General features: G+C 39.8%; 1 protein-coding gene across 4 annotated transcripts in view; it reads right to left on the minus strand.

Moving 5' to 3' along the window:
- Positions 1–24,415, minus strand: part of PAPSS1 (3'-phosphoadenosine 5'-phosphosulfate synthase 1) — a 104,217-nt gene that overhangs the window by 14,321 nt on the left and 65,481 nt on the right. For all 4 annotated transcript variants that reach the window (XM_082462834.1, XM_082462835.1, XM_082462836.1 and 1 more), the window contains 2 exons: positions 20,280–20,548; positions 2,454–2,683 (listed from right to left, as the gene is read on the minus strand). In XM_082462834.1, coding sequence (XP_082318960.1) covers positions 2,454–2,683; positions 20,280–20,548 — 499 coding nt within the window. The remainder of the gene's footprint in view (positions 1–2,453; positions 2,684–20,279; positions 20,549–24,415) is intronic.

Raw genomic sequence — 24,415 nt, forward strand, 5'->3', positions numbered from 1 at the left:
AGGCTCTCTTGTCCTCTGGCTCTCTAATGCAGCTGGTGACTTTAAGTTGAAGCCAATGTTCATTTACCATTCCAAAAACCCTACTGTCTTCAAGAATTATGCTAAGTCCACTCTGCCTGTGCTCTATAAATGGAACAACAAAGCCTGGAGGACAGCACATCTGTTTACAACGTGGTTTACTGAATATTTTAAGCCCACTGTTGAGATCCACTGCTCAGAAAAAAAGATTCTTTTCAAAATATGACTGCTCACTGACAATGCACCTGGTCACCGAAGAGCTCTGATTAAGATGTACAACGAGATTAATGCTATTTTCATGCCTGCTAACACAACATCCATTCTGTAGCCTGTGGATAAAGGACTAATTTCCACTTTCAGGTCTTCTTATTTAAGAAATACATTTCATAAGGCTATAGCTGCCATAGATAGTGATTCCTCTGATGGACATGGGCAAAAGTCAACTGAAAACCTTCTAAAAAGGATTCGTCAGTCTAGATGCCATTAAGAACATTTGTGATTCCTGGGAAGAGGTCAAAATACCAGCATTCACAGGAGTTTGGAAGAAGCTGATTCCAACACGCATGGAAGACTGGAGGGGTTCAAGGCTTCGGTGGAGGAAAAAACTGCAGATGTGGTGGAAAGAGAAAGAGAACTAGAATTAGAAGTGGAGCATGGGGCTTCCCTGGTGGTGCAGTGGTTGAGAGTCTGCCTGCCAATGCAGGGGACACGGGTTCGAGCCCTGGTCTGGGAAGATCCCACATGCCGTGGAGCAACTGGGCCCGTGAGCCACGACTACTGAGCCTGCGCGTCTGGAGCCCGTGCTCCGCAACAAGAGAGGCCGCGACAGTGAGAGGCCCGCGCACCGCGATGAAGAGTGGACCCCGCTCGCTGGAACTGGAGAAAGCCCTCGCACAGAAACAAAGACCCAACACACCCAAAAATAAATAAATAAATAAATTAAAAGGAAAGGAGGGGGGAAATTGATAAATGAAGATGAAAAAAAAAAAAAAAAAAAGAAGTGGAGCCTGAAGATGTGACTGAATTGCTGCAATCTCACAATAAAACTTAAACAGATGAAGAGTTGCTTCTAACGGATAAGCAAAGAAAGTGGTCTCCTGAGATGGAATCTACTCCCAGTGAGATGCTGTACAGATTTTTAAATGACAACAAAGAATTTAGAATATTACATAAACTTCAGTTGATAAAAAGCAGCGGCAGGGTTTGAGAGGACTGACTCCAATTTTGAAAGAAGCTCTCTTGTGGTCAAATGCTATTAGGCAGCATTGTGCGCTATCGAGAGACCATTTGTGGAAGGAAGGGCCAGTCAATGCAGCAACCTTCACTGTTGTTCTGCTTTAAGAAATCACCACAGCCCCCCACACTTCAGCAGCTACCATCCGAACAGTCAGCAGCCTTCAACACCTAAGCAAGACCCTCCACCAGCAAAAACATTACAACTCACTGAAGGCTCAGATAATACTTTATTTTTTAGCAATAAAGTATTTTTTAATTGAGGTATGTAAATTGTTTTTTTAGAAATACTATTATTGCATACTTAATATACTACAGTATAGTGTAAACACAACTTGTATATGTACTAGGAAATAAATATATTTGTCTGACTTGCTTGATTGAAATACTTGCTTTAATTACAGTGGTCTGAAACCGAACCCACAGTATCTCTGAGGTATGTCCGTACTGATATCATCTATAGATAGCAATAAAAGTTTGTCAGTCAAAGGAAGATAGAGGCATGCTCAATACTACCAATAATTTGTATTAAAAGGTTGTTATTTTTTTGCTCCTTCTAAGATCTTTGAAGAAAAAAGTTGCACTCTTAGTGGTCAAGAGCATAGGCTCTGGAGCCATACTGCTTGAGCTCAAGTGCTGAGCTGCCATTTACTGGCTCTGTGACCTTATACAAGTTACTTGAACTCTGTAGGCCTCAGCTTACTACCAACCTACAAAATGGGGATAATAATTGCACCTACTTCACAGGATTATTATGGGGTATTAATTACAGGTATTAATACCTGTAAAGCAATTATGACAGTGTCTGTCACACAACGATTGCACAAATTTAGTTAAACTCACTCTCATTACATAGATCCCCTGGGCTTACCCGCAAAATCATCACTAGGCCTTGGTACTAAGTCCTAAGCACTTCTACATGCTCAGTAATATGGCAGACAGAAATGTCATTACTGCCCTTAAACACTTCACAACAAAATTCCTGAGATCATGAACCATGAAACCAGATTCAGTTTTTATTTCTACTTCTAACTTCTGAAATATTGAGAAATTCGTTTCCCTGGTTTGCCTTTCTCTGAAATGGGTACAACAAAGCTTGTCACTGATAAGTTATAGTGAAGATGAGACAGTACGTTGAAGCCCTCGGAGCAGCTCAGAGCACAAAGTGCTTCACAGATCCGCGCAGAGAACGCAAAGCTTACTGCTCAGAGTCATAGTAATCCATCCGCTTCTTCTTCTTGTTATAAGCCGCAACTCGAAAGGGAACTATTTCCAAGGTGATTAGGCCAGGGGCCATGGTCAGCACTTTGGCGCCATGAGTTGGCTCATACAGACCCTTCCCTGTTTCTGGATGAGGCACGCCAGCAGGGTCTCGTCCAACAATATAAAAATTGGCTCCTGCAACCATCCGTGCTCTGCAATGCCACTGGACCTAGAACAAAAATTTTCCTATTAGATAACCATGATTTTATGACCAGCACTTAGAAGTATTAAGTGGATAATAAATGCATATACTTCTCATACAGTCAGTATCAGGAAGAAATCTCAACAGATTAAAATGTTCACTTTGGGAGGCCAGAAACAAAACTGGCAACCCCTCGCCTTCCAAAAAATCTAAAAGTATATATGGTATGGATGTTTATGTATATGTATCTATATATTTGTTTTACTGGTAAGAGATATGTGAATGTACATCTGTGTCTATGTGTAGGATTTTATACAACTATTAGATGTCATTTATATATAGTTCAAAATCTAATATGTTGGTTAGAAATCAGGCTAGTGGTTGATCCTCTGAGAGAGGCAACTGAAAGGGGCTTCTGGGGTAATGATAATGTTCTTTTTTTCCCGCAGCTTTATTGAGTATAATTGACAAATAAACCTGTTTATATTTAAAGCCTACAATGCAATGATCTGATATACATATACATTGTGAAATACCACAATCAAGTTACTTAACACATTCATTATGGCACAGTTACCTTTTTGCGCCTATGGTGAGAGCACTTAAGATCTACTCTCCTAGCAAATCTCAAGTATGCAATACAGTATTATTAACCACAAACACCATGCTGTACAATAGATCCTCAGAACTTACTCATCTTATAACTGAAAGTTTGAATACTTTGACCAACTTTGGAAATAAAAGCTTGTACCTAATCCACTTGGATGTTAGTTCTAGGAGTCCCTGGTAATGTTGTTTCTTGACCCAGGATCCAGTCTGGGTGCTGGTAATCAGAGTATGCTCACTGTAAGAGTTCACTGAGCTGTGTGTACACTGTGATGTATGTACTTTTCTCTATGTTATACTTTAATAGGTTAAAAAAAATTGGATGAAAATTATTTAAATTATATGAATATTTACATAAACCGGTACTGAGAAAATCCTGTCGCCTAAATGATGACTACCTAAGATACTAGGTAAGAATAAAACAAGGTGTTGTTTGTGACTAAATAGCCATGCTGCATCCGAAGCTAGCTCTGTAGCCTATACTTTCACATTAATACTGTTTAAAAACAAAAATTAGTTAGTCTAACACCTAGAACTATAGAACTTTAGAAGTTAAAGTAACTAAGAGACCATCATTCTCATTAAAACTCGAAGGAAGTAAACCCTCAAAGGTTAAGTGACTCGGCCAATAGAGTGTAGGACAAACCCGGGTCTACAAACTTGGTCTTAGCTCCCTTTCAGTGTATGGCTCCATTATTTAGTGATTTACAAAACCATCTCGGTTCTGTGTGAAAAGAGGTATAAATGATGACCACTACACATCACTTTCATTTTATCTCTCTTGATAGTTTCTCTTATACCAAGTATTTTATTTTATTTTATTTTATTTTATTTTATTTTATTTTATTTTATTTTATTTTTTTTTAAGATTTTTTTTTATTGATTGATTGGTTGATTGATTGCTATGTTGGGTCTTCGCTTCTGTGCTAGGGCTTTCTCTAGTTGTGGCAAGCGGGGGCCACTCTTCATCGCGGTGCGCGGGCCTCTCACTATCGTGGCCTCTCTTGTTGCGGAGCACAGGCTCCAGATGCGCAGGCTCAGCAGTTGTGGCTCACGGGCTTAGTTGCTCCGTGGCATGTGGGATCTTCCCAGACCAGGGCGCGAACCCATGTCCCCTGCATGAGCAGGCAGATTCTCAACCACTGCGCCACCAGGGAAGCCCCAAGTATTTTATTTTTAATCAACATATTTCAGAAAGTGCAAGAGCACACCATACCCCACACTTGAATTGGTCACCCTGAGGAGTTTCAACTTTTTTAGTTGTTTCTACTGATATTTACCTGTTTTTCTTTTATTTATTTAGTTATTTAGTTACTTAGTTATTTATTTATTTAGGTGCACTGGGTCTTAGCTGCGGCATGCGGGATCTTCAGTTGGGGCATGCAGGCTCTAGTTCCCTGACCAGGGATTGAAGCCAGGCCCCCTGCATTGAGAGCGCAGAGTCTTAACCACTGGACCACCAGGGAAGTCCTTACCTCTATATTTCTAAGCAGCATGTGTACACTGCTGCATCTTGACTGTTTAACTTTAGATATTATATACTGTCATCCCCGATATCTGTGGATTCTCAAGTCTCACAGTCAGCCCTCTGCACTCAAGGTTCTGCATCCATGGATTCAATCAAGCACAAACTATGTAGTACCGTAGGTATTTACTGAAAAAACCCTGCGTATCAGTGGACTGCACAGTTCAAATTTGTGTTGTTCAAGGATCAACTGTAACACAGCCATTATTTCCACATTACTTATATTTCCCACTATAAAAGAAGATATGGGACTTCCCTGGTGGCGCAGTGGTTAAGAATCCACCTGCCAATGCAGGGGACATGGGTTTGAGCCCTGGTCTGGGAAGATCCCACATGCCGTGGAGCAATTAAGCCCGTGAGTCACAACTACTGAGGCCTGTGCTCTAGAGTCCACAAGCCACAACTACTGAGCCTGCGTGCCACAATTACTGAGGCCGGCGTACCTAGAGCCCGTGCTCCGCAACAAGAGAAGCCACTGCAATGAGAAGCACATGCACCGCAATGAAGAGGAGCCCCTGCTTGCTGCAACTAGAGAAAGCCCGCGGGCAGCAATGAAGACCCAACGTAGCCAAAAATAAATAAATAAATAAATAAATAAATAAATTTTTTTTAAAAAGAGAAGAAGATATTTGGCTCTTACTCCACTATCCTCATTCCCTATCCAACTTACCCAAGAAATACAGTGATATCAATACTTTGGTGAAATAAACATTCATCTGTAAAATGGGAATTACAATAGTATTTATCACATTCAATTTTTAAGAAAATTAACACAGGAAACATGTGAGGACTTAGAACAGTACCTGGTATCGAGTTAAGTACACAATAAATGTTAGCTGTTATCATCTTTATTTTATTCCTCTCCTTGTGCAGCTGTTTGTTTTTCCTAGAGTTAATAACTGTCTTGATTTTTTTCCACTTGCTTAGTTTTCCATATACCTGTGTTTCTATGTACCTTGTACCATCCTTCTTCCTGAACACACAGTTTAATACAATTCTCAGTCTCCCTTGCAGTGTGGCCATATGGCTGAGTTCTGGCGAAAGGAATGATAGCCAACGTGATGTGTGCCACTTCCAAACATAGACCATTAAAAAGCCTCCAGAGCACTATCCTAGCTTGCTTTCCCCATAAGCCAACTAAACGGAAAGGACCCTAAGGCCCTATAATAAACTACCTCTTTTCCTACTACAGTATTACTTCTGCTTGCATTGAGCTGCAATAGTTCTGTGTGAACAAGATGGCAAAGCACGATGCTTTGTTCCCCACATACGCCCACCCATCCCAGATTCAGCTCATTCCCCTCTGCCCCTTCATAGTAGACCCACAGAAGACCTTTGCTAGTTCACACTCAGAATTTTTATCAAGGGGTCAGTCAGAATCAAATCATCAATTAACAACTCTGCAACTCCACTTAAATGGAAAATCTTTTCTGCCTCATGAAAAATAGCTACTGCTTACAGAGTTAAATTAAAAGGGCAGTCTAAGTTTTCTGAATTTAGGTGAACTTACTTTCCTCATTTAATATTTATGTCTGGATGCTTAAATCATTCAAGTGCCAAATGGTCAATAAACTAGGAATATTTTTCAAAAGCATATTGGTGACAGGGGCCAGTGCTAATTCTGTCTTGTAAAATTGCCAGAAATTTAAACTGCTTCTCTGACTTTATAAGTTATATGAGTAAATTAAATGTAAACACAACAAACATGGAGTCAGCATTCTCCGGCAGGTAACCTGAATGATTTCAATATATATTTTAGTGAATGGTTCCCTTATGAGAATACTTTTTAAATTTTAACAGCCATGAATAGGCAAATCACACGTAACTCTTCCAAGAATGCCTAGTGTGAGTCAACTTACAACCTACTGAACAGGTAATATGTTTTAATCCAGAGAATGCAAGTCAGCCCACAGCCATCAGTATATGGTTAAGAATATAGGCTTTATTTAGAGTCAGGTTGTCCTAGATTTGAATACTAGCTTTGCCCCTTAGTGATGGAATGCCCTTAGGAAATTTCCTTATATAAGCCTCAGTTTTCCAGTTTATAAAAATGAGAATGATAATACTTAATGCATAAGATTTCTGGGAGTTTTGAAAATATTCAGGACACCACCTGGCCCTCAATAAAGTACAGTCACAAATATTGCTGCTGTTAGTATTATTCTGTAAAGTATTTCCTGACAATCAGTTGAATTAATTGCTTCCTAACCTCTAAAGAAAATTCATTCACTCTCTAAAGATGACATACTGCCCAGAAGATGGCTGCTAAAAATCAGTAAGAGTTATCTATCTACCCAGCAAACTGAGGTCAAGATGTATTATTTATCTTTTCATGCCCAGTGGCTAGCATCATTATCGGGAAACTGAATGCATAGTGAAGAAGGAACATAAGATGATACCTAAAAGTTTTCTATAAACCCCTCTAAGAATCTGTAAATGGCCAACTGAACAACAAATGACTTATTTTTGGCTTTACTTGCATCTATGTAGCAAATAACAAATAGCTTTGTCATTTTTTTTTTTGATTATAAAAGTAATTTAATTCACAGGTGGCAAACACTGCTAGTTGCCTCCACAACAACTGAGCTCTCTTTGCCCTGATCTCCCTATTCCCTGATGACAGAAACGGCACCTTAAATGATGAAAATGTCGGGTCCTTGCTTTCTCAGCCTTCCTTGACATACAGCCCTGCAGCATGGGCATCTAAGCAAACAACAGAATCTCTTGGGAAGTCTGCTGGAGGGTTCTGAAAAACTTTTCCTCCATAATAAAATTCTCAACTTTCATTTATCTGAAATGTCTTTACTTCACCTTTATTTTTGCTTGAATACAGAATTCTAGATTACAGACTTGTTTTCACTTTTTTTCTCGCTTAAAAATGTTACTCTATTGCTTCTAGTTCATAATGCTCTTAAGAAGTCAGCCATCATTCCTATTATTTCCCTATTGTCCCCTCTGCCTCTCACCCTCCCCATCCCTCTACTTTTAAGGTTCCTCTCTTTATCATAAATTTTCAGCAGATTGACTACTATGTGCCTAATTGTGGTTTTCTTTGGATTTATCCTTTCTTATATTTACTGGGCTTCTTGAATTTGTAGGCTGATGGTTTTCACCAATTTTGGAAAACGTTCAACCACTATTTTTTTAAAAAACTTTTTCTGCCACATTCTCTCTCTCTCTTTTTTCAGAACTCCAATTATACATATGTTAGATGGCTTGACGTTGTCCACAAGTTGCTGAGGCTCTGCTCATTTTCTCCCATTTATTTTTTTTTCAAATAATTTCTATTGAGTTTTCAAAAACCCACTGACGTTTTTCTTCTGCCAACTCTAGTCTGCTTTTAAGTTCATCCAATAAATGTTTCCATTTCAGATACTATACTTTTATAGTCCTTGAATTTCCATTTAATTTTTTTATAGTGTCCACTTTTCTGAGATTCCCCATCCATAAGACTACATTTTTCTTTAAGAAGCTTTAATGTTCTTATTTGCTAATTCCACCATCAGCATCACCTCAAGGTATGTTTCTAGTGACAGTTTTTATTCTGGATTATAAATCACACTTTCTTGCTTATTTCCAATAATTTGTTGCTGTATGCAGGACTCGTGAATGACTTGTTTTAAGGAGTCTGAATGGTGCTTTTTTCCTTTAGAATGTTAAGAGCCTGATTCTAGCAGGCAGGTAATTTACTGGCACCTCTCATCTTTTTGAGGCTCAGTTTTTGTTTTTGTTTTTTTTTAATTTTTTTTTTTTTAATTTTTTTTATTTATGGCTGTGTTGGGTCTTCGTTTCCGTGTGAGGGCCTTCTCTAGTTGTGGCAAGCGGAGGCCACTCTTCATCACGGTGCGCGGGCCTCATTATCGCGGCCTCTCTTGTTGCGGAGCACAGGCTCCAGACACGCAGGCTCAGCAATTGTGGCTCACGGGCCCAGTAGCTCCGCGGCATGTGGGATCCTCCCAGACCAAGGCTCGAACCCGTGTCCCCTGCATTGGCAGGCAGACTCCCAACCACTGCGCCACCAGGGAAGCCCCTTGAGGCTCAGGTTTAAACCTTGTTGGGCAGGTCCAGTCTAGCTTTTTGGGCCAATTATCAACCCACTGCCTTTCAACTCCAAATTCACCCTCAGTATTTGCTCTGAGATAACGGATTGAAAACTAAGCATTTCCCCTTCCCAGTGAGCAAAATGTTAAGTTTTATCAGTAGAGGGACATTGTAGAAGGAAGGGTGTGTAGTGGTACCTGAGTATGGGGATAGTTGGTGGCAGTCTGGTCCAGCAGCAAACTCAAAGTGCACAGTCCTTCAACAACCTCAAAGCCCTAGCCTGAGGCCAGTGACCGCCTTGCGGTAGCCCTCCTAACGCAAACGCCAGTGCACTCCAAGCCTCCCACCAGCAGCTCCCTAACTCCCTCTGCTCACTCACTCACCACCCTGTGCTCATCTGTGCCTCAGAGGGTTGTTTCCTGCATTAATTCCAACATGGGTATCACACTGTGCACCAATCTGGCAGCAAGCCAGCTTCCAACGCCCTGACCCCCACTGAGCCCCAGTCTATTAGCCCCAGCTAGCTTGTGAACCAGAGGGTTGTTCCCTGCTATGTGGCATCTGTGAACCAGTGCGGTCCAGGCAATCCACTGAACTTCACCATCCAGTGGGATGAAACCATACCTTTTCCAATGAGATCTGAAGCCCAGCTTTGAGGAGAGGACCCCTTTTCCAAGTGTATCTAGCTTTCCTTTGGTAATCTCCCTCAGCCCCAGGATACCCTTTAGAGTTCACTCTGCATTTTTATTACTTCTCTATTAAAGCTTAACAATTCTTTAAACTTCCCCTGTCCAACTCTGTGTGACTTCCCACCTCCTAACTGTACCCAAATTGATACACTGTTTCTCTAGGGTGTGGTCTTTGTTCCTAAAGCATGTGTTTCTGATGTCTTAGTTGAATGCCAGGGGTGTTAGCAAGGTTTCTCCACTCTAGCTGAGCTGGAATGTCATCTTCCAACAATGAATAACCTCTGGTATCTTCAATCCACTCTCAAACTTATTGCAGCCACTCTCTACCAGGCCTCAGAGTCTTGCCCTGCACGAATGCAGTCCAAGGAACCATGGGGAACACCCTCACAGTCTTCTGCTGCCTTAGTTCTGTACTGCAAGTCTCAGCTGCTCCAGCAGCCCTAAAATCCAATCTCTGCCTTCTCAGCTCAAGAGGTGTACTTATACAATGGAATATTACTCAGTGACAAAAAAACGAAATATTGCCATTTGTAGCAACATGGATGGACTTAGAGATTATCATACTAAGTGAAGTCAGAGAAAGACAAATATTATATTATCACTTATATGTGGAATCTAAAAAAATGATACAAATAAACTTATTTACAAAACAGAAACAGACTCACAGACACAGAAAATAAACTTATGGTTACCAAAGGGAAAAAGGGAGGGGGAGGGATAAATTAGGAGTACTGTATGGGATTAATAGATACATATGACGACGTATAAAATAAACAACAAGGATTTACAGCATAGCACAGGGAACTACATTCAATATCTTGTGATAACATATAATGGAAAAGAATCTGAAGCTGAACACTTGAAATTAACACAATATTATAAATCACCTATAGTAAAATAAAATAAAATGGATGCCAGAATAATGACTACTCAGAATAAGTCATTGAAATAAATTGATATTTGTTTCAGAATTTCCTCCCCAAATACATTTTTGCAGCTAATGTTTACTTGACTCTTTACTTAACTTCCACAATGTAATACAAGTAAGAATTAAGTTCTGCTACCCAGTAGTGCTAATAGGGGAGTAGTTCATGATTCAAATTATAATCAACTCTCAAAAAAATGAGATTGATCTATGCAAATCCTATAATGGCTTCTCCCTGCCAGCCATCATAGATTAAGATATTGTGCAACTAACAAACCAAAAGTCATTGATATACAGAAACCTAAATTACCCATCTCCATACACATAATATTTATAATATAAATTCTTTAGAATTAGAATTGTTCCTGAACCATCCCAATATGGCATATTACCTCGGAGAGTGTCTCTTCCCCATTTTTAATTCACGCCCCTTTTTATAAACATGAAAGTCTCATTTGCTCCCTGACTCCATTAGAAAATAGTACCTATCATTTACCTCTCTACTACCAAACCTAGCCAAGATTTTGGTAAATTTTATTTTCAGTAGTTTCTGAGAGAAAAATAAACAAAATACTTTTCAAATTTAAAATATTACATTATAAAATTATAAAACTGGACTATACCACTTACATATAACACCACTAGTACTACACCATCTTCTTCCTACCCCACAATGGAGAAATTCCACTGTCCTAGAAGCCTGGCAGGTTAAGTATATAATGTTTTCAATTTTGTTTAATTAAAAATACTGAAGATAATAAATAGAACAGTTATTTAAGTCCCCACTTAAATAACCTATTTCTTTATACATTTCACATCAAAATTTTCTTCATGTGTAATGAATTTTATTAAAGTCAACATTCCATAAAGCCAAACTCATACACTCAACTGGTTTATGAAAGAACTTCAGGCACAGGGACTTTTTTTTTTTTGTAAATGTGCAAATTTGTTTTTTCTAAATTGTCAAAAATGTACTTGTTTTAATGTACGAAAATTCTTTAGAAAGTCAAATCAATTATCTATTTTTGTTGGGTAAAAAAATCTATATCTTCATTCATCTCATGAATTTCACATTAAAATACCTGGTTGTACATTATCACATCACTTTAGTATTAACCTATTTTCTTGAAATTCCCAAATCTTAATGGTCTGCCTCTTGATTTCTCAATGGTAGGAACCATTTTAAACTCTTCAAGTTGACTGGGAAAATCGAGACAGGCAAATGAAAGACAAGGTTCATCCTTCCCATCATGTAGATTCTGGGTACTTATGACTTTCAATCTTTGTACAACTAAGTATTCTAAATGCTTCTAGAATTTCCATCACTCTGTACAGGCACTGAACAGTATTCAGTCGTCATGAGAGTCACATTTCTGATTTGCAATGCAAAAATTATGAAATCTACTTAGACATTCCATTCTCCAGCTTGTAGGAGAGAATTAGACACACCTTATAATTACTCCCATCAGACAATTTTAAGAGTAGAAAGGGAATTTAGATTGTGGAATCCAAATCCTTCAGTCTGCACATCAGGAATCTGAGGCCTGATTCCTCACAAAATACAGACTTTCCCAAAGATTTCCTTTATCTTCAAGGATAAACCTCAGCTGTCTCAGGATTCAAAATAACACAATTCAAATGTAAGAGAAGTATTTGTTCAGAACCATCAGCAACCAAACTAATTTTATTCTTGTAAATTACCTTGCCCTGGCTGAGCCCAGGCCCCCAGCAGGTGTGAAGGGGGTCATGGGACAGAGAGCAAATCCAGTATCCTCCTCCCTCTTCCTGCCTCCCAAGCCCAGGGACCACAAAATTTGCTTTTGATAAAAGCCAAGGGGCTTCCCTGGTGGTGCAGTGATTGAGAGTCCGCCTGCCAATGCAGGGGACATGTGTTCGAGCCCTGGTCAGGGAAGATCCCATACGCCCCAGAGCAACTAAGCCCGTGCGCCACAACTACTGAGCCTGCGCTCTAGAGCCATCGAGCCACAACTACTGAAGCCCATGTGCCTAGAGCCCGTGCTCTGCAACAAGAGAAGCCACCACAATGAGAAGCCAGTGCACTGCAACGAAGAGTAGCCCTCGCTCGCCGTAACTAGAGAAAGCCTGTGTGAAGCAACGAAGACCCAATGCAGCCAAAAAATAAACAAAATAAATTAAAAAAAAAAAAAAAAAAAGCCAAAAGTCCTTGATAATCTTCTGTCTCTCCACCCCCTCACTGATTATTAAGGAAGCAAAGGAAGGCAACCATGGTGGTATGTCATTGGAAAACATTTCATGATATCCTTTACAGGGGTGAGAGAAGAAAAAAATAGGTACCAGTTATTGAATTCTTCCTAATATGAAAACAAAGTGTTTTATAAATACCTCATTTAATGTTTAGAGCAAATCAGTAAGATAATATTTCTGTTTCACAAATAAGAAAACTTTCAATAACACATTCAAAGCTGCAAAACGAACAGCTAAGAGACAGAATATTTGAACTGGGTCTTTCCGACCCCAAAGTCCATGCATACCTACTCTTATTGAGCTACTTACACTGTGTCACGCCCTACAACACAGGACATCAGAGCAGGAGAGGAAACACAAATTAGTACTCATTTAAGGAAGAAACAGCATAGATTACAATTGCAGAAAAAAAGTGAAAAGCCAAACTAAAACACAATATCTGAACTTGATGCTGCTTGAGTAAGAAACAGGCACAAAGAGATTCTGAGTTAGAAATCTACAGAAAAGTCAGGAGAAAAACAGGGTTTCCCACTCCCCCAGGAAAAGCATCCTAAAACACCTGTAAAATCTAATGTTTCTGAATTAAATTAGTAATTTCAGTTCTTAAGACACATATAAGCTAAAAGTATATAAAACAGACTATAGGAATCCCCAAATTATTTTTTAAATAAATCAACAGACTCTAAATGTTTTTGTGATAAAGATCCGCAACTGCTTACCAGAAAACCTGAAGTTCAATTTTTTCCAGCTTTGAGATATAATTGACATACAACATTATGTAAGGGTAAAGTATACAACATGATGATTTAATATAGGTACATACTACCAAGTGGTTACCATAAGAAGACTACTTAACACATCCATCTGAAATCCAAAAACCCAGTTTTTTAACTAACTTAGCAGAACCTGATCAAAACTGACATGAAGTTATCTATGGCCTTTGCTGATCCCAATTAATGTGGAAAGTCATTCACTCTGCTACAGAAATATTAATGTGTTTTATGTCTCAGAACCATCAGGAGAATTAAGTAGTAATACATGACCCCAAGTATTTTGGATAAGAGACTGTGAATCTGTGTTATGCTATTCCAGATACATCAATAAAATAAATGAGCAGAAGACAAAATTATCAAAGACCTCAAAGAGAGTCAAAGGTTACAATTAAAACTTGGGAGTTTATGGCTCCTATAATCAGGCTTAGACCCTAAGAGTGTCCCTTTAGGTTGTTAAAGCTCTTGGAAGTGTTTAAGGGGAAGAACAGGGTTTATGCCCTAACAGACATCCTATTTACTACTCCAAATACTGGTGTAAAGCAGGAACTAATTAAATATACTGGCATCATGTGGCAATACGTTCCTACTGTAGCTGTTTAAGGGCATCTGCTCACTTAAACACAATCAGTTGCTATTAAGGAGTCATTTACCAAGTGCACAGATAACTTTCATGACAAAGAAAAATCCCAGCTTCTAACAATGCATTTTCTCCAAAATTCAGCTGGTAATTTTCACTCAAATGCCTTAAGCCCAAGACAGAATTTATTATTTGTACACATCCACATTCCAAGATACATCTTACTTTCAGCACTTTCACGTAACATGTCTTAAAAAGTATTATTTGGGGACTTCCCTGGTGGCGCAGTGGTTAAGAATCTGCCTGCCAATGCAGGGGACATGGGTTCGAGCCCTGCTCCAGGAAGATCCCACGTGCCGTGGAGCAACTAAGCCTGTGTACTGAAACTACTGAGCCCACACGCCACGAGTCCGTGTTCCACAACAAAAGAAGCCACCACAACGAGAGGCCACGACAACGAGAGGCCCGCACACCGCGACAGAGTAGCCCCTGCTCACTGCAACTAGAGAAAGCCCACAAGCAGCAACGAAAACCCAACGCAGCCAAAAAAAAAAAAAAAAAAAAAAGTATTATTTGCCCTTTACAGAAATGGATTTAGGATTTAGTGAGATGGGACAATTTTCTACATAGTGGATTAATGCCTCAAAAAAAAAAAAAGTACATATATGACACATTTTTAGCATTAGAAAGTAGCTCTCCCACCACATGCTGCCCTGCACCCCACCTACCCAATTCCTAAAACGGAATTTAGGAATCAAGCCATTAAATCTTTACAGACTGAAAAATCAGGGACATCCTGTTGATAACCAAACAGACTAACAGCTGCTCATTGTCTGAGAAGCATTTGTGCTGCGGAAGCAAATCTAGTACCAATGCCTTCTAAATGACCTACAGAAAATGATTAAAGGAAGAGTCACTGTTTTTTATTTTATTATTATTAGTTGGCACATGAGCATTACTGGCAGACTTTTTCCTGATGTCACTGGAAAAGCTACAAAATGAGTGTTGTGTTTTGGTTTTTTTTTTTTGAACTATAAAAAAATTCTTCACTTGAGGCTGTGAATAAGCCAAATAAGTCAAACACACAAGTGAGGCACTTGAGAAAAAGAAATGGATAGTTTTCAAAAGCCACTCAATCTAACAGTTTAAATCCTGCCAGTTCATAAACATTAATATATTTAATGGTTTAAAATATGAAGACGTTTATCAGAATTTCTAAATTTTGTTCTATAAAAGTTCAGAAGTTAAAAATGGCCTTTGCTCAGGCACCAGATGCGGTGGTTCCTGAGAAGAGCTACACCTCTTAGCATGTAACTGACACTCCAAACAGAGATCTACAGACAGAAACTACTCTAACACACCTTTATACCCTTCTAGGAAACCTGGAAGTTCTGTGTAGGCTCAGGGGATCCTTAACTTCTTTGCCCTCCCACTGACTGCTAAGGTCCCTTTGAGGCTTCCAGGCAGCAAGGAGCTTTGTGCAAAGAACACACAGGCCTTGGAGTCAGAAAGGCTTGAGTTTCAGTTCCAGCTCTGTGTCTTGCAGGATGTAAGATCTGACCAAGACTCTCCCCTTGATGTAACTCTGGTCAGGTTCCTCCAAGCCCTCTATGACTCGACCTTCAGTGTCCATCCTTGTAGGGCCTGTACCAACCAGTTGCAGCAAAAATCTAAGTCAGTCTTGAAACCCTCCATCCTCGATACCTGATCAAATTCTTCATCCCTACCACCCCCCAAGTGATATCTGATCAGGCTGTCCTGCCTTCCGTAAGGATCCTGCTAGGTCTGTTTAACTAGGATCATCCCATGCCCATTGTTTCTGATGTTTCCTCTTAGTAATTTTCCATCCACTGACCCCCACTCTGCTCCTTGGCTATAAATCCCCACTTGACCACCATGTATTCAACTGAGCCCGGGTCTCTGCTGAGGTCTCTTTTCCCCTGCTGCAATAGTTCCTGAATGAAAATCTGTCTTTACTGCTTTAACTACTATACAACTCTGGTTTTCTTGGACAGACCATAGCTATGTTACTTGGTCTCTCTGAGCTTCAGTAACCTCAGCTATAAAATTGAAATAAAACCTATCTCACTGAGCTGTTGTGGGGATGAATACAGACTAAACAAAGATCACAACCCACAACTCTAGACTATGATAAACAAAAAATACGTTTGAAAGGCCCTGTACTAGAGATTCCATCTCTAATGAATGTCAGCCAAGGCCATCCTAATTCACTGTTCTGGAACTCCTGCAGGATATTTTACGATTTCCAGTCTGTTTTCCAAAAATCTGCGGCCACATATTTTAATATTATATGATAAGATAAAAATTATTCTGTGGCAGTTATAGTACCTGGCTCTGGAGCCAGACTATCTCGACACGACTGTGTGATCTTGAACAGGTTATTTAACCCCTCTACCTCTGTTTCCTCATCTCTGAAGTGAGGATGATAATAATAGTACCTATTCTCTTGGTGTCGTTCTAAGGATGAAGTTAGCTAATACATGTAAAACACTTGGAACATTGCCTGGCAAATACAGTAAGAGCTCAATAAAAATAGGCTATTCTTATATGCTCAATCATGGTATATAATTTACTTCTCCATTTCCTCTTCAGTGAAACTGTTTCAATGAAAAAAATTTTGAGGTTCATTAAGAAATAGTAAAAGTATTACAGAACGTTTGGTTACATAGGGCTAGAGGACCCAAATGGCTAAAATGAAAACAGTCATCAAGTCTAGATGAAGAAATACACTGCTGACGAGAATATAAAATGGTACAACCACATTGGAAAACTGACTGGCAACACCTACTAGAGGTGAACACAGGCATACCCCTAAATTGCCTAGAATTCCTAGGTATATAACCAACATAAATGCCCACAAAAAGTCATGCACTAAAATCTTCATACCAGCACTATTCTTGATAGCAAACAACTGAAAACTGCACAAACGCCCATCAACAGTACTGGGTGCAGTCACACAGTGGGGCACTCCACAGTACAGAGAGTGACCAATTACAACTAACTACACACAACAGTGAGGGTGAGTTTCACCAACATAATGTAAAGCGAAAGAAGCCAGACGCCAAAGAGTATACACTGTATAATCTCGGTTATGAAAAGCCCTAGGAGAGGCTGGCCTAGATGCTGTGATGCAACGCCCGGGTCCCCCCCAGGAAGGAAGGATTACTCCGCCAGCTCTAGGAGTTGCCAACACAACACCCAGCAGCTGTCAGCCCTCCTTAGAAACTGCCTCTGTGGAAAAGAGCAGCAGCGCCCAAAGGCATGCCCTTCTTGTGCAACTCAGAACATCTTTGAAGGGCCTTTCCAGAATTCCACATGGGGTCAACTGAGGCTTCCACTAAGACTGAACTGCAGCTCAACTTCTCCCCCTGCCCAATCCTGCTCCCTTCCTATCTCTTCTCTTCCACTAGTGTTGATCCCAAGAGCCATCCCTGATAGGTTTCCTGAACGCAGATCTCTCACTCTTAGAGTCTGCCTCCCAAAGTATCCGACAAGCAAATGAGATCTGTGATGTGAGAGGTGAGGGCAGTGATGACGACTGTGGGGACAGCAGGTAATGACAGGAGACGGCAGGAAGGAGATCCTCCAGGGTGCTGGTAACAGGCTTTTTACCTATCTGGGTGCTGGTCCTAGGACTGCTCCAATGGGAAAAATTCACTTAATTGTAAACCTAAGAGATATGCACTTCTTCCTATGTATAGTATACTTCAATATGAAGTTAAAAGAAAATAAGGCAAATAAGAAAATGATGAGAATGGGACAGAACCTTAAAGAATATTTAGTCTCACCTCCTTGTGCATCCCTTAAATAACCCTTTTCTGTGCACTTAAACATAGCTCAGCGAAGTCTAACCTGCGATTACGGACCAGCTGGTGACAAACCAGGCCAAGGACAGGCCCAGGCTTCGACAACAGCCTGTGTTGTTCTGACCAGACCACACTCTCGTGGGTAGCAACAGGAGTCAAATCCGAGGCTGGGCAAGGGCCTGCTGCAGCCGGCTCACCTCGCTGTCAGCTTTGCCTTGCAAGGAGGGAGACTCTGAGGTTAGTCGAAATGCAAGCACCCCAAAGGCACCTTTAGGTACCTTCACCTTTGAATCTTGAGAAACACACCTGGCTCTGAAATCAGAAGACTTAAAAATGTTTCTAGTGTAGACAAAACAGCATGCTTGACCCTTTGTGGTGCTCTCTCAAGAAAGGCCTTTCTCTCTTACCATAGCTGTTTGTTTTGTTTTGCTTTATTATTAATTAATTTATTAATTTTTGGCTGCGTTGGGTCTTTGTTGCTGCGCTCAGGCTTTCTCCAGTTGCGGCAAGCGGGGGCTAGTCTTCGTTGTGGTGCACGGGCTTCTCATTGCGGTGGCTTCTCTTGTTGCGGAGCACGGGCTCTAGGCGTGCGGGCTTCAGTAGTTGCGGCACGGGGGCTCAGTAGCTGTGGCTCACGGGCTCTAGAGCACAGGCTCAGTAGTTATGGCGCATGGGCTTAGTTGCTCCGCGGCATGTGGGATTTTCCCAGACCAGGGCTCAAACCTGTGTCCCCTGCGTTGGCAGGCGGATTCCTAACCACTGAGCCACCAGGGAAGTCCCATCTGGCTGCTTTTATTATTTATCTATCCCTTCATGGCCTCCTTCTCAAGAGCAGTTTTTAGTTTATTTAGGTAATAAAATGTCACATCTTCCCCTTTTACATAGGGAATAAAAAACACAAATAGGACAAAATATGTCCTCAATAGGGAAGATAAATTCCTTCATTTTCTTCACTGGCTCTTAATGAGATTATTGATAAACTCATTCCTGACCCTAAATTCACTTGCATCATTCCCACAGTAAAAACCACTCACCCTACAATTCTGGAAAACTTCAGTCCAAATCATTCCCTTAAAATGATGATGATGAAGACAGCCCCAAAAAAGTTGAGAAACTATTGGAACAAAGTTGTTACTTTATTTCCAAAATAATTTAGTTCATCTTTGAGATGTAAGAACTAAAGACCATGGTGGTCTCTGGGAAACTAAAAGGGCTTTTGGTGCCCAATTCTTATGAACATTTTATACCAACAAAGAGGGAAGAATATGAGGAGGTTTACCTCATATGGAAGTTCTAATGCATTATTTAGGCTGGATCCAAGAGAAGAGTCAAATACATTGTAATCTCTTAAACTTGTTGTTATTGTAGTTTTCTGTCAGTATTTCTTAAAGAGTTGCACAGCCCCACAACTAAGCTCCAATAAAAATTTTTAGGCTTGCATAGCACAGGGAGATCAGCTCGGTGCTTTGTGACCACCTAGAAGGGTGGGACAGGGAGGGTGGGAGGGAGACGCAACAGGGAGGGGATATGGGGATATATGTATACATATAGCTGATTCACTTTGTTATACAGCAGAAACTAACACAACAATGTAAAGCAATTATACTCCAATAAAGATGTTAAAAAAAAACACAAAATTTCAGGCTTGATCCCAAAGAATAGCCAAACACGCTTGTATTTCCTTTTAAACTTTTTTTTTGAAGGAAGATATCACAGAGTATATACAACTAAATTATTTAATTCTTTCTAAAAGGGTTTGCCTCTCAGATAAATCTAAGTAAATTCATCTCCCTTCAAGGCAGGGATGAAAAAGAATGCAATAATAACGTGCATTCCATTCTTTATCTTAAACACTCAACAAGAAGCTGGCTAGGAATTTCCCACACACTGTTTTTTAGGTCATTTATTGATTTATTCATTTATTCAAACAATTATTTTTTGAAAGCCAACTCTATCTTGAAGCAAAAACCTAATTAACTCCTCTTCCTTACATATGGTTATAAAAAGATCTCAAAACCTCCCTTTTGACCACTAAGTAGAACTCTAAAACTCTCTTCCACCCCATAACAAGAAGCAATTTTACTTCCTAACCCTACCAGTCCTTCAATAAAGAACAGATGAAGAATGTCTTCTGAATGTTTTTTTGAAAAGATACCATGCTTTCCTTCCCACTGAAATACCAGAAGCAAAAGTCAGACCAAATCTGTCCCCTGGGAAGAGTAACTCTGGACTTTGCTAAAGGGATAAGATGAGTGTTATCAGATCTGTATAACATGGTTAGACAAGAGCCTGTGTCACACCTTCCCAAGCTCGCCCATGCGAGCATGCCTTGTGTTTAGAATAGACCTACAGACCAGAGAAAAATCAAAAGTCAGGTCTGTTGTTGACACCTGCTGTGTTAGTAACAGTGGTTCAGCACAGCTGCCGTGAATACCTCAGTTGGTCCAGCATACATCATGGGAGATGGGAAGATGGCCACCACTGTGGTTTCAGGATTCAGGACTCCTTCCTCCAGCACTGCAGCATGCTGCTTCATACGCCACATCAGAGGAACATCATCGTCCTTTGTCCAGCCACCAAGAGGGTGAAGGAGAAGGACAGGGCGCCGGTAGCCCCTCTCTAGAAGCTGCTTATGGGTATCCTGCATTAATAGAGCATGGCCATTGTGCACTGGGTTGCGTAATTGAAATGCAAAGACAGCATCTGAAAGAGAATATTCAGAGTTAATAATAGTCCTTTTCTAACAGATTACCTTCCAAAGGATAAGCAATTCTTCTTGAAGCTTGATGCTTAGGATTAAGCAAACACGCATGCTCAGAATCAGAAACTGGTGAAAAACATGTAATGCGCCGACCATTTACTCCAAGGCAACACGATACAGTAATTATTACTTTACAAATCTTACAAGCCTGAGCATGTGTCACATAGTAGTGATGGATTTATAACAATTACCTTCTGCATTCATGGGCAACCTGAGAATGATAATCAGACTTTCTGGCCCTAACATCTTGGTTCAAGTGCTTGCAATGGATATAAATTCTTGGTGTATGCCTTAATTACCCATCAAGTCAATCCTGCCGTTGGATCTAAGATACTCCTTTATTGAAGGAAGACAAGAAAGACAGAGATATGTAGAGTTTAAAAAATTTACTTACTCTCCAAATAAGCTCATTTATACTGACTGCTCTGCTTGACTGGAACCCATGTTGTTTTGTGATGCCAGGTCTCGATTTTGGACTATAGTTTAGCAACAACAATATCCCTTACAAGGACCATTGCTATTACTCAAATGTTGAAAACTGCTGGATTAATTAAGCTGGTTAACTATGTATCATCTGATTACAACCCTGGCTTCACTCCTACGTGGGGCTCTTGCTATCAGAAGACCTTTCTTAGAAGGCATGGCTCCTTGGAGTCATAGAGTAATTTCACAGAACAGAGTAACAACGCAGTTAGAGGAGCTCTGTATTTGATGCCCTCACAATATCTGATACATCATCACGCCACGTTGATTCAATCTTGACTCAGAGAGGAACAACTTCCTCTTCCCGAATAATTTTAAGCCGAATAGTACAACATCCCCAATCTATTCTCAGTTCTGACCCTCTTCTATCACCGTGACAAAAGGCACAGAAAGAAAACTATGGCACCCTACTTGACCAGGAGATTTTTGGGGACACATCCTGTGATATTCCAAGATTTAGAGCATTTTCACTATGCTTTAAAGTTCTCAAGTTACCTTTTCTTGAGAAACAAGGCTGGTTTTCACCAAAGAAATAGTTGCTAGCTTTTATCTGCTAGTTTTAGCATGCTGCAAATACTGCCACATGGTGATTTTTCTAATTCCATCATTCCATCTAAATGTATTAGTTGAATTTCTACTATAAGTTAGAGTTTCCACTTCTCCTCCTTATATGACATAAGATACAAAAAAGAAGTCTTGATACAAATATGTGAGTATTTAAAATTATGCTGCTTTAAGAAAATGGGAGGAGGGGTACAGACCTGAAAGTTTTTCTATCCTTCTGAAATCACTTCAAATTTTGGATACAGTATATGGATATCAAAAGATTTCAAAACATCCCTTTTAGCCATTAAGTAGAACTCCAGAACTCCCCTTCCCCAAGACCAAGAAGGAATTTTACTTCCTGACTCTATTATACTCCAGTCCTTCCAAAAAAGAACAGACGAAGAATGTCTCCTGAATATGAGCACTAACGTTGCTCCATTTAGGGGATTACTGCCTGAACTGAACCCGCATTCTGATTCTGGCCTAAATCTCATCAGCAAGGTTAGTTCTCTCCCCTCTCTTCCCTTCCCTTTGTACTGCCCATTCTTTGTAAACAGCCTTGAAGCACAACAGAGACACTTAACTAAGCATTAATAAATCCTACTACTGGGCTAATGTGAGTTACTGCACTGATGGAGAGGTTGGGGGCGAGTGGCTCCAGGCTTGCACCACGGGGAGGAAAGAGAGTAAGAGGACTCTGGCCCAGCAAAAGCCTGCAGCCCCAGGGCCGAGGAGATGCCTGCGTGGCAGGGGCAAATAGCGCCAGGGCTGAGAAGACAGCTCATTTGCCTGGGAGCGTAAACAGAGCAAATAAGAAAATAGATTGAGTAGAATGGCAGCCAGGATTCTCACTGTAGGAGAGGAGAAGCAAAAATACCAAAAAGAAGAAAGGCTAGAAAACACCACGTGGTATTGGATTAGGGTTGACAACAGCAGCGTGACCTCATGGTTTTCAGCTATATAGACAGATATATACAGGAACAGATATAAATGTGTGTGAGTGTATGTGCTTATGCACATTTCTTGGTTCTGCCCGCTGAAAGGTCCTACAAGCAATGACTACCCAGTGGCAATGAGCAAAACTAAAGCCCAAATTTTACATTCTAAATACTACTCCTCACTTAAACCAGGGTTCCTTGGCAAAATGGCCAATTCGAGGGCTAGGGAACGGAAAGTACAACATGAGCTGGAACGTCTTTTGTGCCATAAGGAAAGGAAGTGCTCAGAGAATAATGAGGACTTGTCAAAATGATACAGCAACCAGTCTGACATGGTCCCAAAGGCCAACCTAGGACAAGCTAAATATCAAGTAAATAATACTATTAATGGATTGTAAACCACTGAGTAAAATAGGAATCTGTAAATCCAGAAAGAATAAAATAAATGAAAAAACCACTGGAGGAGAAGTGGAAACCCTAACTTACAGTAGAAAGTCAACTAATAAATGTAGATGGAATGATGGAATTAGAAAAATCACCATTTGGCAGCATTTGCAGCATGCTAAAACTAGCAGATAAAAGTTTGATGACAAGGGGATATTTATGGAGTCTCAAAATCTCTCCCCCAAAATACCTGTTGGTACATACAAAATAATTTGTTAACTTTACAGCACAAAAACCTGGTAAACATGATCTTAAATGATAAAAGTTAACTTTAAAAAAGTTAACCTCATCTGTAATAGGACAAATCAAAATTGTGAGCCACCAAATACGATGCACCAAGAATTCAGCATTGCTTCCTGCAGGATTCCTGACAAAAATGTGTAACTGGAACCTAATCATGAGGAAACAGCAGATAAACCCAAACTGAGAGACAGTCAAGAAAGTAAACGACATGACTATCCAAAAATGCCAAAGTTGTAAAAGACACAACAAAGACTAAGCGACTGTTCCGAATGAAGTGGACTAAAGAGACATGACTGACATCCTGAACCAGGAAGCAAAGGTGGCAAAGAGAAGATTACAGCTGTCATTGTTGGTTTTGTGATAAAAGACATTATTGGGACAATGGCATGATGTGAGTGAAGTGCACAGATTAGACAGTGTTATTATATCAATGGTATTTTCCTGAGTTTGATGAGCATACTGAGGGTAGGTAGGAGACTGTCCTTATCTTCAGGAAATACATATGGAAATAACTAAGGAGTAATGAGGCATCATGTCTGCAACTTTCAAAGAAAGTGAGAATGAGAAAGCAAAGAAACATAATGTTAATTATGGAAACTGGGTGAAGAATATATAGGAGTTCTTGGTACTATTCTTGTAATTTTTCTGTAAATTTAAAATTATTTCAAAATAAAAAGTTAAAAAACAAAGTAAAAAATTATGACAGGAGACATATGAACTGGTTATAACATGTAGATTTTATTTAGATCCTGATTCAAACAAACTATAAAAAAAAGAAATGTGACTATTATGAAATTATCAGAAATATAAACACTGACTAGATATTTGATAGTATTAAGAAACTATTGATATTACTATTATTTAGGTGCAATAGTGATATCATGGTTGTATTTTTTAAAGTCCTTACCTTTAAGAAATACCTTCTGAAATATTTAGATGGTAATGACATGGGGTTTGAGATTTGCTTCAGAATAATATGCAGGGATGCAATGGGGTAGGTAGGGGTACAGGTGAAACAAGAGTAGCCAAGAGTTGGTACCACTGAATTTGGGTTAGAGGTATATAGGGATTCATTCACACTATTATATCTACTTACAAATGTAAGTAGCATATGTTTAAAATTTTCCCTAATAATTTTTAAAAGAGAAGATACAT

This window comes from Balaenoptera physalus (genome assembly GCF_965194825.1).
Source record: "Balaenoptera physalus genome assembly, chromosome: 5".
NCBI lineage: Eukaryota > Metazoa > Chordata > Mammalia > Artiodactyla > Balaenopteridae > Balaenoptera > Balaenoptera physalus.